At 40.6% G+C, this 17807-nt stretch overlaps 1 protein-coding gene across 13 annotated transcripts in view; it reads right to left on the bottom strand.

Annotated features, from left to right (window-relative positions):
- Positions 1–17807, bottom strand: part of MBTD1 (mbt domain containing 1) — a 62678-nt gene that overhangs the window by 15694 nt on the left and 29177 nt on the right. For 12 of the 13 annotated variants that reach the window (XM_030534130.1, XM_030534134.1, XM_030534127.1 and 9 more), the window contains 3 exons: positions 15430–15512; positions 14685–14919; positions 13128–13205 (listed from right to left, as the gene is read on the bottom strand). In XM_030534130.1, the coding sequence (XP_030389990.1) occupies positions 13128–13205; positions 14685–14919; positions 15430–15512 (396 nt within the window). The remainder of the gene's footprint in view (positions 1–13127; positions 13206–14684; positions 14920–15429; positions 15513–17807) is intronic. The other variant, XM_030534125.1, reaches the window with a different exon arrangement.

Genomic DNA, 17807 nt, shown 5'->3' on the forward strand with positions numbered 1-17807 from the left:
GTCAAACTAAAGTAAACGCTTGGGTCAAAGTGAATTAGATAACTCAGACTGGTCACTGAGAAATGTCTGCCTCATATTCAGCTTTGGAGTCTGGAAAATAAGATTCTTGATGTGAAATTGCAAAGTTCACTCATTTCGGGGGATATTAAAAATCCCAACTCAACTTTTTTTTTTCCTTTTAATCTCTGCGTTCTAATCGTTAAAGAAAGTGTCCCAGCCCTATTCCCTTTTGTCATCTACCAATAAAATAGGAGCTCTTCAAAGTGCTACTGCAACAGCTGCATTTCACAGCCAACACCTGATCTCCTGATCACATACTGAAACAACTTTTGGTTCTAGTTCAGAAGTACAATTATTAGATTTCTACAGTGTGACAGAAATGTTTGTTTGTGAACCAATCTCACTTAAAAAGGAGTTTGTTTTTTTGCTAATTCACTACATATAAAATCTTTACTATGTAGACCACCACAACTTACCTAGCACTTCTATAGTGCCTTACAAATGTTAATGGAGTATTCTAATTTGGAAAAACAAACAAACCTGTTTTTTCTAAAAAAAAAATCTTCAGGTTATCAGATAACACATCTTCATTCCATAAGTTGATTTTCCCTCCAAACGCTGAATTTATTCCTGCCTCATCATATAAGAAAACCGTACTTTGTTTTCACCTCCAAACAGAGGCCCTGGTTCTGAAATTAACTTCTGGGGGCAAGCCCCTGTGCCTGGGGGAACCTCACTGCAGAATCAGGACCTTAAAACGCTATGACAGCATTTCAGCATCACCATTGCTTACACTTGTTCTCAAAGCTACACTGATGAATGCTAAGATATTGCCAGTCAAATCAAGTCAATGTACTTTGGACTAACACAAGAAAATGGCCCTCAAGAAAGCTCTGAAGTCAATGGGCCTATTCATGGTAAGAGAAACATATGATTAAGTTTCTTGTCTAATCAGGGCATAGGTGACTAAGGGTTGGCAGGTCTTGCGCCTCAGTTTGTTCTTCTAGGAAGGAAGTGATGCAATCAAGCAGCAAGTTGTCTATATAACCAGAGCTTTAAAAACAGGTAAGTCACATCATCTATTAAGTGGCCTTAGAACAAAACCAGTTACTAGGAAACAGTCAGTACTGGTGCATACTGTAAGCTACCATACTATTCATTAACTGTCAAAGGAAATTGATAACTTGTCATCACCGCCGTCTTTAGCGGCACAATATTTGGTCACAAGAAACTAGTACAATATTCCATCCATTTCAAGATGACACTGAAACAGAACTGTCTCCAAAACATTACAGGAGCATGCACAATGTTTTTAAGTTTGCAGCATTTTCCTTATTTGGGAATTATTGCAACCTACATCAAAACACTCTGGCAAGATCAGACACAATTAGGAGCAATCCATCATCTCGTAATTACAGGGTCCTGTCCCTTCAAAAATCCTGAGAAATTCTGATGTGCTATAGTTCCATTTTAGAACAGAATAACCGTCTATCCAAGGTATGTGCACAACAAATCCAACCTGATCTTCCCTACTATGAATAAAAAGCAAGCATCAGTGATGGATATACTGATGGATGAGAATCTAGTGACTGACCTGAAGATGCAAAACCGCAATATAACTGTTACGTTATTGCACATGCACACAATTACACATAAAGCACATTGGATGTTATCACTGTAAACTGGTGTCACCACAAAATATGAATGCTGGATATGAGCCTACAGTAGTAGCAGAAAGTTCTGAGGAGTTAGAACCATATGACCTGATAACTGGATCTTTCAACGAGCCACACCAATCCTAGAAAGGATAAGAGTCATTTCTTTACAATCCAGACGTTAGTGAAAGATTCACTGCTCTCCATTATAAGCGGGTTGCATAGCAACATACAATTAAGAAAAGAAGATGAGGTTTATTGAAGGTAAGATCAAGCAGGACACTGGCTGATTTCTGTTCCCCTTTTGATTATCTCCTTTTTCAACATGGAGCCTTTTTAGGATAGATTTTTAAAGCCACTTACAGGACTAACTCAGATTGTATTACTTTACACATTAGTTAAAAAAACCTATAAAAAGCTTAGATTACAACAACTGAAGTCAAACATGGATTTTTCAAACAGACTCCAAAATCCAGTGTCAACGCAGATGTTAAATAATAAATATTAGAAGTTATAATTTTTCTTTTGTGCCTCCTTTATATGAAGTGGGCAACAAACACAGCAATTTTAAAAAATATTTTTAGTACTAAATGTTTTATTAACTCCTTGTAAAACACATTAAAAAAAACTACAAGAAGCATTTTAGCATTTATTTCCCCCAACCTAACATTTAAATATTTTGGAATAAAAGCAAGGATGTCATCTCAGCACCAATGTATTTGCTCTTAGGAGCTTAAAATATATATATCAGACTTTATGTAATATTCTTCCGGGGAGGAGAAGGGGAGAAGCATTACACTGTGGGACCCATTTTCAGTTATTATCAGAGGGGTAGCCGTGTGAGTCTGGATTGTAAAAAGCGACAAAGACTCCTTTGGCACCTTATAGACTAACTGATGTATTGGAACATAAGCTTTCGTGGGTGAATACCCACTTCGTCAGACACAATTCCAGTTAAATTGCTCCCACCATTCAACACTAAATCAGGGATTCACTAGTACCTGTACTACTGTTCGCATTATTAAGATATTTTGGAACAATTTGGGACTTTCATTCTAGTTCACTATTAAACAGAGCTTCATTATCTCAGGAGTTCACTATATGCATGTCCAATGGAACCAATACTATCAGCGTACTCCTTCCAACTGCGTGGACCCATTAACAATCTGAAATATTGCATTAGAAATGTTTCCAATACCCATTGAAAACATTCAGCAGAATGACTCAAGCCATTCTAGAATGCAACATGAGTAAGTGTGAGTACTATGCATGTAAATAATAACTCGTAGTAAAAAAGTTACTCAGGATGTGTGGTAGTTTCTTGTTAAACCTCAGTATTTTGGCTGTTTTTCCACACGGTGTGTGTGTGGGGGGGGGAACACAGCACACTAATACCACAGATTTGTACACTTCAAAAAATGTTCTTTCCAAAACAAAATCTCTCCCCCCCCAACCCCCCCCCCCCAAAATTACAACCAAAGACTATGGAAAAAATAGTTTCTCCTTGACATTATTATTTGCTGAGATGCAGCACTTGTGCACTGTAACTTATCTGGTACATATGAAAAACCGGAGGCAGCCAGTTACAAGAAGATGTTTTCATGCCCTTGTCCTCTCTTCCCCTTTTGGCCAATTAAATAGGTTTCTTGGCTAAACAGCCCACCAGACTCTTCTCCCCACCCCATGTCACAAATCCACTCCAGGTTAGTAAGAACAGAAGAATCTCAATCCCCTTAGGGAAAGAGTCTGCCCTGGTGGCATTAAGTGAAGGAAGTTTCCTTTTCTGTGACTCAGTCTGTTTTCAGTGTTGTGTGAAGCAATGGTTTCCCAATAGCTTTAGGGAGACTTATGGTGGAGAGGGGGACAAAGCAAAAAGGAGAAAGATTGAGCTGACTCTGCTTACCAAGCTCCCTTCAGCCAAATCTGAAGTTCTCCAAACAGAAGTACATCAAAATGCAGCACAGAACTTTTACTATGCAGTGGCAGGGTCCACACAGCGAGTTACGGCATGGCAAGCTAGTGCACTGTAGATACACACACTGGCAAGCTGTGCACTCTCCATATCGACAACCACCTAGAGCTTTTTCCAGACAATGGGAGTCTTTGAAAGCCCCTTGGAGTGTATTACATCTTCCTGTTCCCAGGCTGGGCATTTAAAACAATGCTATACTATGCAAAGATCTTACTGCTGACGTACAATTTATAAACTAAATTAATCTTAAAAACAAAATAAAAAAAACCCACCATACTGAAGCAGATCTTCAGAACAGTGATGTCACCAGGTAACATAAAATATGGGAGGGGGACATAAGTAATAATCACCACCAAGACTACTTGAGAGTAGCAAGTCTTAGCAAGTGACCAGAGGAAGGAGATGACAAAATAGCATTGGGGGGTGGGACTGTACCAGTTGTTTGCTATTCCTTATTGAAGGCCCCGCTGCCTTGCTGCACGCTGTCTTTTTGGAAGACAAGAGCAGTGATCTCAGCCCTTCAGAGATTGCCTAGAGAGGCCTGCCAGAATCAGCTGCTGATAGAAACCAACAAGACTTGGTCCTCCATTAGAAGGGCCAGGAGCAAGCAGAGGTCCATCAGGACCGAGCAGCCCAGATAAAGAGAACTCTTTCAAAAGCCAGTTCTGGATGAGGCTGTGACAGAAAAGGAAGGCTCTCTCTATCTTGACCAGGCCAGGTTTCTTGGGTTAAGGGTCTAAATGACAATACATTGGTGGATCAGTGAAGGACTTTTGTCTTATGTTATGAACTTCAATGCTGACATGGACATTTAGAATTAGTGCCAATTTATTTTCTGTAAAATTAAGAGGAGTCCTCTCTGCGGGACATTCTGGCACAGGCAAGCCAATGATAACTGGTACTAGCAATAAGATATCCAAATCCCCTTTCATCACAAAGGGGATGATGGAAGACTTACTGAGGCTTTCAGTACAACAGCAGGCCCAAACTGAACAAGAAGCTCAATGGACTGCCAGCAGCTAATCCTGGGAAACTTCTCTAGGGAAGTTCTCAAGGTCTGAACTTGTTGCTCTTCCCTTCCAAAAAGGGCAGCGTGCACCAGGGCAACAGGGACTCCAGTAAGGAACGACCAAAGTGTCGTGCATCCTGTCACAGGTATCTGCACCACCAGGTTATGGCCTCAGGGAAAAAAACAATGCAGATTTATGAAACATGCATGTGAAGTTAAGAAAGTTATGAAATTCTTTAAGAATTTCCCTCTGTGGCTAAGTACGCACAATGAGGAAACTGGGAGTGGGATCAGACTTCTGTTCATCCCAGGAATGAGTAACTTTTTTGTTCTTGAATTAATTGTACAAGATCATCCAGGTCTTTTAGAAGGCTTTGCATGTCCTCAATTGTAAAGAAATTTGGCCAAGACTTCCTGCAATCTCAGTACCTGTTTGTTACAAGCCAGGTCATGCATTTGAGAAAATTCTTGGCATCAGAGACTCAGATATTGTTGCAAGAGTTCTGGCACTTTGAAAATATAAGTGATCTCTGATCACCAACTACTGTGAGTTCAGCAGGCCTTACTGGGTAAGAAGATGAACACTCCTCTGTTTAGTGCCCTTTGTATGCATGGTGATTTATGTGCACACGACGTGTTGCCCACCAACAGGAATTTAAGAGGGCATTCATATGAATAAAAAGATCATTGTTATGCCTCTGGCTGCCACCTTTAAGGCCTTGAAAACTTGTTTAGATTCTTCAGAGAGACAATTCACCTGACAATTCCATAAGAAGGTAATTGTAGGAAGAGTTTATGTACAGGCTCATTCCACCTGATGGAAAAGGCATTTGGTTGATGTTGTATCCCCATTCACATATCTGATGCAGAGTCACTGTACTTCCAAGGTTGCCTTGGGAGGCAAAGACACCTACCTGTACAATGACCTTACAGCTTAAGCAGAGACCAAAGAGATAACCTCTTTAGAATCTTTTTGTACCAGATGTGTGCAGATTCCTTAGAGTGAACCAAAATGCACTATTATTGAGCTAGACAAACATATGCAATGCTCTAATGTAATCAATGAATTCCTGGGTTCAGTTAGAAAAGCAAAACCTCTTTCAGAAATATCCTGGATCTTAGGCTGTTAATTTAAAAAACCTTCCCCCTCTCATGCAGACTCCCATCTGGGATACATATTTTTTTCTTTTGCTTCCTGGTGTGTTAGAAAGGAGAAACTATAAAAGACTTGAGTCACTTATCAAAGGATGGGGGTACATCCTGCATGGATGCTCTAGTCAGGTTAATTCTGTGTCCATGATAAGACCGAGTTCGCAAGGGTTGCCTTCTCCATTCATTGGTAGAAGAAGATCTGTTATGTCTTCCTATTAATGCCTCTGCTATTGGCAAAGCTCAGAAAAGCGAATAGACCCATTAGGCCCAGCCAAATATGGCTGTCAATCCTGCTGCAGAAGACTAAAACAAGTACCACTAGTTTGAGAGCCAAGTCTCAGATTATCACTCAGAATTAGGCTATCTTGCTCTATCTCCACCTATGAGCCCCAACAGCTCAATTTGTGACAGCACAGTAATCAGCAAGCTTGATGTCTATGAGCAGAACGAGATACAGTTCAAAGCTGAAGAGGTCTGTGATGACGTGTAGTTATGCCCATGTGACCTCTTGCTTAACAACCTTCTTTATTCACCTAAGTCTTAGATTAACTATGCAGAAACATTTAGCAAATACTATGGCCTATCACAAACTAATCAAAAGATAGACTAGTGTCTCTATACAGACCCTTGTTGTCAATTTTGAGTGAAAATGTTCCCGGTGGCAGTGATTTCAGCTTGTACAGCAAGTTAAGGTCTGGTCCAAGCAACTGAAGTACCTTACATCAGATTTCACAAGGTAAAAAATTCCTCTCCACAATGGTGCCAAAGCTTGCTAACATTCTTCCTATACCATTTTCAAGGGAGCATTTTTCTCCATATGCTCAATGGCAGAGTCCTTTGGGTTTTACCTAGTTCTTGGAAAGCCCACCTAACTTTTTGTTTTTGACACTCTGAAAGGATGATTGGCCCTTTAAAGTGAGATGGGTTCAGCCCTACATGGGACCCACTCAGCTCATCTCTCCAGGTGGAGAAAAGGAACAATGTCACATGACAGGGAGGACATGTGGCTAAACCAGGTCTTTGGGGTGGAAATAAAACAGAAGCCTATGGAGAGAAGGAAAGAATCCAGATAGCTCTCTTCGCAGAGACTCTCCTTAACTCCCAGGCACAGGGCCTCAGGAGCGCAGAGAACAGGTACCAGCTAGGAAGGCTCGAACAGGACTATGAACCCTGCTAAGGTTGTGAGCCTGCTAGGAAGGCTGGATGGGAGTTCTTATGAACTTAGTTAATAAACCCAGACACCAAGAAGGGGTGTTACCTGACACATGCAAGCTTACATTGAAGTTACTGGGGAGCCCAAGAGGGGGAAACTGAGGCAGTGGCTAGTCTGAAGATAAGTGAAATAGGGATCATTGCTACAGACTCCAATTAATTGAGCAGAGCTGTTGCCAAAAGAACTGCATCTAAATGGATGTCTGATTGTATTTCACACTGTTGTAATGTGGCTGGCCTGAAACTAGAGAGGCGATGTCAAGGCTCACTTGGTCGGAGGTGTATTTCCACAACAGATACCTACAGTGCAGCGGGACGGCCGTCTCACCACACATTTACAAAACAGTATTGTTTACATTTGAGAACTCGCCATGCTACAAAGCTTGTTTTCAAGACAGAGGAAAACAAAATACTCCCATCTTTGAAAGACGTTTATTTCAGGGTGCTCCTCATTTTAAGTTATTTAATCACTGCATGAAGTGTTGGTTATCTGTCTCTTTGTACATAATTGAACTTCGTGGTCCACTTAAATGTTTATCTTGGTCCTCTTTATATATTAAAAGATACTTGGCATTGACCTTGTTATGGTTGTCTATTGCACCCTCACCAACTTTTTCTTCTGGGAGATTCCTCTTCCATGACTCATCATTTTTTATATCAAGAATCTACAATAGTGAAATACAAGGTTTGGTGTTTAACCGAGAAACATGGATCTAAAATCATCTCATTTGTAATCAAATATAATCAAAACACTGTTTTCTAGTTATTTATTGAAGAGCATTTCTGATAAACTCAAGAGCTGCTCTGCAAATGCTAGCTATGAAAAGGGTCAAATTCAGTAGGTAGGTCTTCCTAACGCTGTCCCTTCTCCCATCACCGCAGACTCGATTTTTCTGCCCAATGAATTTTAAAGGAATATCAGAGCCTCAAAGAGACTAGAAGAGAAGTTTAAAGTATGAGGTTACAATCCTCGTCAGGAAGCGTTAGTAAAAATTTTCAAAACTTTCTGTGGTGAGCTTGCAGATCATACCTACCACATACAAGGTATGAGGATTAATGTTTGTAAAATTTGCTAAAGCTGGCACACCCTATCAGCTAGAAATGTAATTTTGTGAATGCTCTTGCGTAGAAATATTTTGAAATCCAGGTTTTTCCCAGTAAAATCCTGACAATTTCACTACAGAGTAAAAAGGCAGAACCAGACAACCTGAATGGATTGAACTGCAAATTAGAAATGTTGTGTGTGTTTAAGATACAGATTATGGCTGCAATAACAGCAGTTAATTTGATTAATTTAAAGAAAAAAAATGTTCAAGCTTATTAGGAACTTGCAAGTAGTAATAAGGGTCTTTAAAGCATATAGAAAAGAATTAAAAAAACTCCCCAAAACCCAAACACCTCTTTTTCCTCCAAAATGGAGGTGCCAAAGCTAGAGTTTTCTTAACTTTAGAAGTATTCAATGCTTCACACTTCAATGAACTCAAGATTACAAAACAGTGAACTGATAACTCCTCAGGAAGAGTTTTGAATAGACCAGAGTCAGATAAGATAGAGCTTGATGATCAAACTTGGAACTTAAGCCTGGTGATAAAGCCTAGACTCAGGGCTCCACACCCTGGATCTCTTCCAGCAGTTTGTTAAGGGCTGTCATGCAGCTCTTAACCACCTATGGCTTGGTCTACACTACGTGTTTAAACCGATTTTAGCAGCATTAAATCGATTTAACGCTGTACCCGTCCACACTATGAGGCCCTTTATATCGATATAAAGGGCTCTTTAAATCGGTTTCTGTACTCCTCCCCGACAAGAGGAGCAGCGCTAAAATCGGTATTACCATATCGGATTAGGATTAGTGCGGCCGCAAATCGACGGTATTGGCCTCCGGGCGGTATCCCACAGTGCACCACTGTGACCGCTCTGGACAGCAATCTCAGCTTGGATGCAGTGGCCAGGTAAACAGGAAAAGCCCTGCAAAATTTTGATTTTCATTTCCTGTTTGCCCAGCGTGGAGCTCGGATCAGCACGGGTGGCAATGCAGTCCCAAATCCAAAAAGAGCTCCAGCATGGACCGTACAGGAGATACTGGATCTGATCGCTGTATGGGGAAACAAATCTGTTCTATCAAAGCTCTGTTATAGAAGACGAAATGCCAAAGTGTTTGAAAAAAAAATCTACAGGCTACACAGTGCTGCGTGACAAGCGTAACGGGAAGCCAGAGACTCAAATGGATGCTCATGGAGGGAGGGAGGGGGTACTGAGGACTCCAACTATCCCACAGTCCCCAGCAGTCTCCGAAAAGTATTTGCATTCTTGGCTGAACTCCTAATGCCTGTAGGTTCAAAACACATTGTCCGGCGTGGCTCAGGGAATAGATTGTCAATTTACTCCCCCCCACCACCACGTGAAAGAAAAGGGAAATAAATTGTTTCTTGACTTCTTTCAATATCACCCTATGTCTACTGAATGCTGCTGGTAGACGCGATGCTGCAGCAGTGAAGAGCAGTATCCGCTCCTCTCCCCGGTGGCAGACGGTACAATATGACTGCTATCCGTCGTCACCATCAGCCCATGAGTGCTCCTGGCTTGCCTCAGGTGAGGTCAGCCGGGGGCGCCTGGGTAAAAATAGGAATGATTCCTGGTCATTCCCAGTAGATGGTACAGAACGGCTGGTAACTGTCGTCATCATAGCAACTGGGGGCTGAGCGCCATCAGCCCCCTCCCTTTCCTGTGTAAAGAAAAGATTCTGTCCTGCCTGGACTATCATAGCAGCGGGATGCTGAGCTCCTCTCCTCTGCACCGCTTAATGTCCTGCCTGGACTGTCATAGCACCGGGAGGCTGCCTCCTCCTCATTTTATCTCACTAACAAGTCACTGTTTCTTATTCCTGCATTCTTTATAACTTCATGACACAAATGGGGGGGACGCTGCCACAGTAGCCCAGGAAGGTTGGGGCAGGAAGGAAGAAATGGGTGGGGTTGTTGCAGGGGCACACCCCTGTGAATGACATGTAGCTCATCATTTCCGCGGGATCTGACACGGAGAAGCTGTGCTCTCTGATACACTGGTTCTCTAGTACACTTGCCCCACATTCTAGGCAGGACTGACTCTATTTTTAGAAACCATAAAGGAGGGATTGACTCGGGGAGTCATTCCTAGTTTTGCTTTTGTGCCCCCGGCTGATCTCAGCCATGCACCCATGGGCACCCATGATAGCAGCGGACAGTACAGAAGGACAGATAACCGTCATCTCATTGCCAATTTACACGGGCAGCAGACGGTACAGAACAACTGGTAACCATCTCTACTATCATGCAAAAGCAAATGAATGCTGCTGTGTAGCGCTGGAGTATCGCCTCTGTCCACGGCATCCAGTACACATACGGTGACTGTGTTTAAAAAAAAAAAAAAAAAAAAAAAGGCTCCATGGTTGCCGTGCTATGGCATCTGCCAGGGCAATCCAGGGAAAAAAGTCGCAAAATGATTGTCTGCCATTGCTTTCCCAGAGGAAGGAATGACTGACAACATTTACCCAGAACCACCCGCGACAATGATTTTTGCCCCATCAGCCACTGGGCTCTCAACCCAGAATTCTAAGGGGCGGGGGACACTGCGGGAACTATGGGATAGCTACGGAATAGCTACCCACAGTGTAATGCTCCAAAAATCGACGCTAGCCTCGGACTATGGACGCACACCGCCGAATTAATGTGCTTAGTGTGTCCGCGTGCACTCGACTTTATACAATCTGCTTTATAAAACTGGTTTATCTAAAATGGGAATAATCCCATAGTATAGACGTACCCTAAGTCTGCCGACTTGTGGGGAAGTCATGTCCTGTGTCAGCAGAATTGCCCACTTCCTAATACAAAGGCCTCGCTGGCAGCCAACATGAAGGCAACTGGACTGCAAAAGAGATGGTGTGCAATCCACAAGAATTAAAACTGATATATTTGCATTCTGCCTTCTCTTACAGTTAATTTTGTCCACTGCATCTTCAGCACAAAGTACCAGCTGCTGTTACAAAACATCTCTCTCCTGCACCAAAGAAATACCACCTCTTGCCAAGGAAATACCAACAATGTGAACAGAGGCAATGGCTTAGTGTTCCAAGCATAGCTAGGCTGCCTTCTAACTAGTGCCTCTTGTTACGACACTATAGAATCAGCCCTTCATTTTTATTAGGCAGATAAACGAACTCCTCTCACTGTACGTGGGTTCTTCTCAAACACTTTTAAAGTGACAGCTCTGACTGGATATTCAAGATGTTGTGGCACTTACTATTATTTTATTTATTTTTTTTAAATAAGGAGCTTGCCCTGAGTTCTTGTCTAAAATTTATCGTCCCGCATAAAAATTTCCCATGCACCATGGGTTGGTGCTATCCTCCAATGCTCTCTTGCAGAAGCATCCAATCTTTTGAAAAATGCCTTGGCATCCTTTGGAATAAAAGGAGCAACATGAATTTAAGATAAATATAGATGTATCTGATCTCCAACAAGAAAGGGCAAGAGAAAGCACAAAGTCTTCTTGTGACAGGCTGTTTCCTACTCCCTTCGTTACAGACAGAAAATAGCTTTGGTTTGAAACAGAATCATGGAAACATGACTAGAGGGGGAAGGGAAGGTATATCACTGTAACTTAAAAATTAAACAGATCTGTTTGAATTTTTGAAGAGAATAATTTTCGACCAGGGAGACACTACTAACGTGGAAAGAATTTGGACAGTTGTTAAATCCCTAGTTTTTGTTTTGTTTTTTTTAAAGTACCGTATATACTCGTTCATAAACTGAATTTTTTTTAGTAAAAAAGGGAAGCACCAGAGAAGGGGGTCGGTTTATGAATGGATATAAAGAGGGAGAGGTAGGACACAGCCTCTCCCCGCACCAACAGAGGGAGCAAGGAGAGGCAGCACAGCCAGCAGAGCCAGAAAGGAAGATGTGGAGCCAGTCTCTCCACTTCTGGCCATGTTGCTCTCCCCCTAGCCTCCAAAGCAGCTGCAGCTCTGGGGTTCGCAGGCTGCGGCCATACTGCTTGGTCCGGCCCACTGGAGCAGTTCCAGCCAGGCCAGAGAGATCCTCCCCAGATAAGGTGGGAAGGGATGGAAGAGTGTGGGGGTCCCGGGCTAGGGGTTGGGGGGTGTAGTCACAGGGGTTACTCCCCTGATTCCCAGCTTCTCCCCTCCAAAAACATTTCCCCACCAGTTGCTGTCCCAGCCCATCAGGGTAAGCAGCTGGTGTGCCAGGACACTTTGTTTAACTTAGGTTTACCTCCTGCCTGCGGACGCTTGAGGTAAACAAATCATCTCAGCCCACCAGCGGCTTATCCTGATGGTTCAGGAGCCAAAGTTTGCTGACCCCTGAATTATAGGGCTGGCTTATGAACGGGTTATACACATTTTCCATTTTTACTTATCCATCTTGGAGGGGTCAGCTTATAAACAAACCGGTTTACGATTGAGTATATACGGTAATACTCAATTGACAACAGTAGTCAACTATAGCAATACTACTGAGTACCTTTGTAAGTAACATTATTAAGAGCTTCCTACAATTGCCCAACACCCATAAAATTGATAAACTTGTCAATTTAAAAATTAGTACCGTTTTGCAAGAGGAGACAAATTTTAGTTTTATAAAGTAACTGAGAACGATAGATTGCCCTCGGATTTCTACATCTCATTTACCTTCTGCTTCAAAATAACCTGGTTCTTATTTCTACAGCTTTGCTACAAAGAGTTAAAAACGAAGAGCCGTGCATATATGAGCATTTTGTTCAAGACCACCTTACTATATCTTCATGCTTATGCAGAATTCCTTACCTAAAATTGGTTCTAGGAGTATCAAAACTAATTTAACTTATTTGTCCGTGTACAATATACACAGAAGTTATGAACAGTATCAATCCTTTCAAAACCACTTACTTTCCATTTGGTTATTTTGCTGCAAGTTATAAAAAAAATAACATTTCTCAATTAATAAAAGGCCTCCTTTTATGGCATACTGCACCTTTAAGCATAACACTTATTTCATGCACAAGCAACATTTCCAACCAGAATAATTTGAGACAAATTGCACAACAACTTTCTAAACAGCTGGGAAAGGCATATAAGCACCACTTTGTCACCCACTTTTCTTGTGTCCTTTGTACTGCTGTGACTTAGCCTTTTTCTTTTGCTTTGACGAACTTGACTGGCTATCTCTTGCTGCTGAAAAATATTAAGAATTAAAATTTTGAATTAATGATTTGGGAAAATATTGCACAGTCTTTCATGCTAAGGAAAATTCACAAGAAAAATGGTTTTCCTCAATGAATGAATAAGTGAATGAATGAAGACAGAGCTTATGTCAAACAGAACACATTCACATAGGAAAGATCCTCTACTTGAACTGCATCCATTCCAGTAGCCCCTGGAACACAATTATCCATATGTTTCCTGACCTAACAGACTACAAAAAGTCATCTCATCCATCGTTATGGAACAACATACACCTGCTGCCAGGGTCATACCTCTGCTCCTTTGAGCAACTAGTTCTCATAGCAATTATTTTCCTGACTGGAGAAGTATAGCTGATGCATCATAAAACTGAGTCTTGCTGCCACTCGGATTTCGCATAAAGCAAGAAGAAAGTTGGGAGAAAGAAGGAAACAGAAAAAGATTAGAAAACCAGACACACAAAAAAGAAGATTTACATATGAAAAATGGACACACACACACACACACACACACACACACACACACACACACACACACACACACACACAAATTAAGATATCAAAAAATTCAGACTATAAAGAGAGAAATTATTAAAAGAATGGAAAGAGGCAAGAACAAAGAATGAAATAAAAATAAGCACTGGTAAGGCAGACTAATAGGAAAAAATTTAAAGAGTAAACTAAAGTAAAACATTTCAAATCAGCCATATCCTGTAATACATATTTTTATATTACAATTAGTTTATACTCCTCCAGTATGTCCATCTAAAGAAAGAAGAAAAAAACAAATCTGTCAGTTGACAGAACTGATTTCATGTATTCCTGAACGCCTGCCAACATTTAAAGTATTCAAATCATAAGCTGCCAGCTACACTAAAGAGAGCATCTGGTGTTTACATATTCACTCTCCAGGCTCTGGACAGCTTTATGAGACTGAAAAGCCAGGTACGGACACACAAGCAGGCTGTCTGGGTTCTTTAAATTAAATCAGTGCATACTACAAGATCCCATATTGCAAACAATTGTGCATGTGAATAACTATGCATATGCATAGTAACTTTATGGATTTAAATCAAACACATGTTTGCAGGATCAGGGCCTCTTAATGTAAAGTGCCATGCAAATTGATTGTGCTATAAAATGATGAGTAATGTTATTTAGGCCTGAGGCTTAGGCAGTCTGCTTCTTCTCTGGTCCAAACATCTGTTAGCCCCAGGATTAAAAATAAACAGAGCACACCCATGCAAATACTCTGAAGTGCTTTATCAGTTATACAGTGAAACCAATTAGAATGGTGTGCATCTGAGAATTAGCAATGATCTAGTCTATTTTTTGTTGCTGGTGGCTACCCAACCCCAAAAGGGTAAACTTATGAGAATGACCACACGTGTATAAACACTGGAAGGCAATTGGTAAATTTTAGATTTAAAACGATGCAAGAGGAATCATTTACAAATGCAGAGCAACTTACTTTGTGGTGCAGGAGGCTGTAGTTGATATCCAGTTAATTGGCACCACCCTACAGGATAGAGGTCAGGGGACTCGCAATCCACCCACTGGTCATATTCTTCTTCCCAGCCATCAAAATGTATCCTCAATAGACGATGGATGATGCGGGTTACTGTGGCCACACATACAAGGCGCGGTTCCATAAGATCTACAGCCTCCAGTTTCATTCGAATGTGAAACCCATGGTTTGGAACTTCCTGAAAAGGAAAATGCAGCAAGACAGCCAAATATCAGGAAACCAAGTCTAACATCTTACTCTACACCAAGTTTACATTCTTCACGGGGGCTGCTGTTTCAGTCAAGTTTAATTTCAAGTGGCATTATTCAGATGGTGAAAGTGAACATGGTGGAATACCAAGGTATCATCTATGTAATTTAATGTGCTCCTATTTTCTTCCATAGTAAGATTTTTTTTCCCCAGAGTCTGAAATATACAAGCTGAATGCACACAATTTTTTCTATTTCTAATAAACAATTTCCCAATTTCCATTTCTACTAGATATTTTTCAAAGCATACTTACATGGACTTTGAAAAATCACTGTGTCTGGTTTCGTGAACAATTAGCACATAAGTGAAGAAACATATTTAAGACAGCTGAAGAGACTGATTAACCTCATGGGACCAAGCAGGCAGGAATTTACAGCACAAAATCCACTGTAAATAGCACACATGCCATACAGTTGGCTTTACCAATGATTTATCTTACCTTATTGAAGAGTTTTACAGGTGCTGCTATAGAGTCAGTTTCCCTGAGGTAGTCAAACCATTTGAAAGGGAGTTTTGCATAACCTGTGAATTTTAAATAGTACCTTCATACATCAACTGCAAATTTTGTTCATTTAAAAACAACACTGTTAGTGCTACATTGTCACTAAAAACACAAAGAAGCTAGACACAAATATCAAAATATTTTTCTCAATTTGAGTTTTTGCTCCATATTGGGTTCCACATAAATCAAACAGAGAAGAAAACCTCTTTAAATACTATAACAGCCTTTTTATAATGATGCGACTAAAGACAAATCTGCAAAATCATCTACTCTTTCCTGTGGGAGAAAAATAATTTTCTCCTTGAAATGTTGGATTTGTTTGGAGAAGACTGGCTAAAACACAAATCAGTGAAATAGTGTTTTTAAAACAGAGATCATAGGGTTAGAAAACACAGCAATGCAGGTAAAGAAGGGCTTTTCTCCACCTTATAAACTAGAAGAGACACAACTGTTTCTCAATAATGTATTTAATTTTGGGTAGTCTATTGAATTTGCATGTGCTAGAGAGGACAGTTTTGGGGCGACTTTTCCCTTCCACCAGCTTCTTAGACCAGAAAGTCTCAAATTTTGGCCCTTGAACCAACAATCATTTGCAGATTTCTTTGTGGTGGTCTGTAGAATTAAACATTTTGAAAAACAAAGAGGTGATGGGGGCTTGGAGTGATGGAATGGAAGACAGTCCCCACAGGATCTCACTAACAGTGGTGTGCAGAACAATTAAAAAAATAAATAAATAAAAGAGAGAGAGAGCGCGCGAGTGAGAAAGCCACTGTTTTAATCCAAGCTGCCACTTTGGGCCACAGCTCAATACTACAGGGCTACGTCCTCTCACACAATTAAATTTCAACAACAAACTCCAGTCCCAATCCTGAAACGTGCCAAGTGTCCTCAACTTCCACTGATGTCACTGGGAGCCGAGAGTGCTCCGCGCCTTACAAGATTGAATCCTATGTTTTAAGGCTCCTTTTTTCCACAGTGTAAAATTTTAAGCTAACAAGGTGAGTACAGAAAGGGTGGCAGCAAGCCAAGTTTACACCAGCCTCATGAACTGACATGTCTGATTGGCTGCAAATTCATCAAGACAGCAGGGCAAGAGGTACATAAAAGAATTTTTTTTGTTAGCATACAGAGATCTTCTGACACAAACGTTCAATAATTTTTTTACAAATGTTATCTAATTAATCCTCATAACAAGCCTATGGAAAAGATGGGAGCAGAAGAAGGCCATCCCAGAGCTAAGATTAGAACTCAGGACTTCCAATTACCATAATTTAGCCACTAGAAGACACCTCTCACAGGTATTAAGGGGGTTCTGATCATTATAATAATGCATTTGCTTCAGAAATAATTTAACCTACTAAGAAGGTTAAAGTTCTAGAACATTCTTACTGTTTGTTAGTCATACACATAAAACTAAATTTTACAAAACTGAATATGATTTTTAATAATAGTCTAGCAATGGATGATACAGGATTGCTATCGAGAATTCTAAAGAGAGAAAGGGAAGAAATGCAGACAAAAGCAGAAAAGCAGGAGAGCTGCCACGATGTAAGAAACAAGGCAGCATATTAAAATATATTAACAGAAGTTCACCTTCTGTCGTAGGTTCAGTAATTGAAGAACAAACATTTACTCAGGATTCTTCAAAGATACGCATCTATCATTTATAGTGTATTGGCCATTTAAAAGTCTGGTTTTACCAGAGTGTATATAGACATACATTTTGTCATTATTAAATTTTCATTCTGTAAATTACTCCAAAAACTCTTATTTTTTTGGAAGTGGTAGAAAGTTTTTTTTTGTTTGTTTGTTTGTTTTAAAGTCATAGGATGAACTATATGTTTTTGGCAGGTCAGATTATCCCCATGATTTTCTCTGCAGTAATTCCACTGAATGTTACAGCTCCAGTAAGCAAGGGTAAATCTGCTTAGCTACGGATTCGCCAAATGCTAAAAGACCAAACAGATTCGTATCAGCTAACGGGAATGCTATGAAATGTTTTTCTTTTTGTTGCAGGCACAACTGCCAATACACTCAAAATTTAGAAAATCTCTGCACTCAGTGCCAACAGAAGCTTGCACTTAACAAGTAATATAAGCTCCCCCCCCACCTTCCAATAATTTAGAGATTTTGAATGAATAGGGACAGAGACAGAATTCTTACAAAAAACTAAACAACCAGTGAGCACCTATCATCTGCTATGATGCAATTACCTATCTCTCCCTTTATATGAAGCTAAAGTAATGGAATAAAGTTTAGAGATGAAGCCAACAGAAAACCATCTGCAGACACGTATGATGGTGTTCAGGCAGTTT

The sequence above is a fragment of the Gopherus evgoodei genome, chromosome 15 (assembly GCF_007399415.2).
Source record: "Gopherus evgoodei ecotype Sinaloan lineage chromosome 15, rGopEvg1_v1.p, whole genome shotgun sequence".
Taxonomy (NCBI): domain Eukaryota; kingdom Metazoa; phylum Chordata; order Testudines; family Testudinidae; genus Gopherus; species Gopherus evgoodei.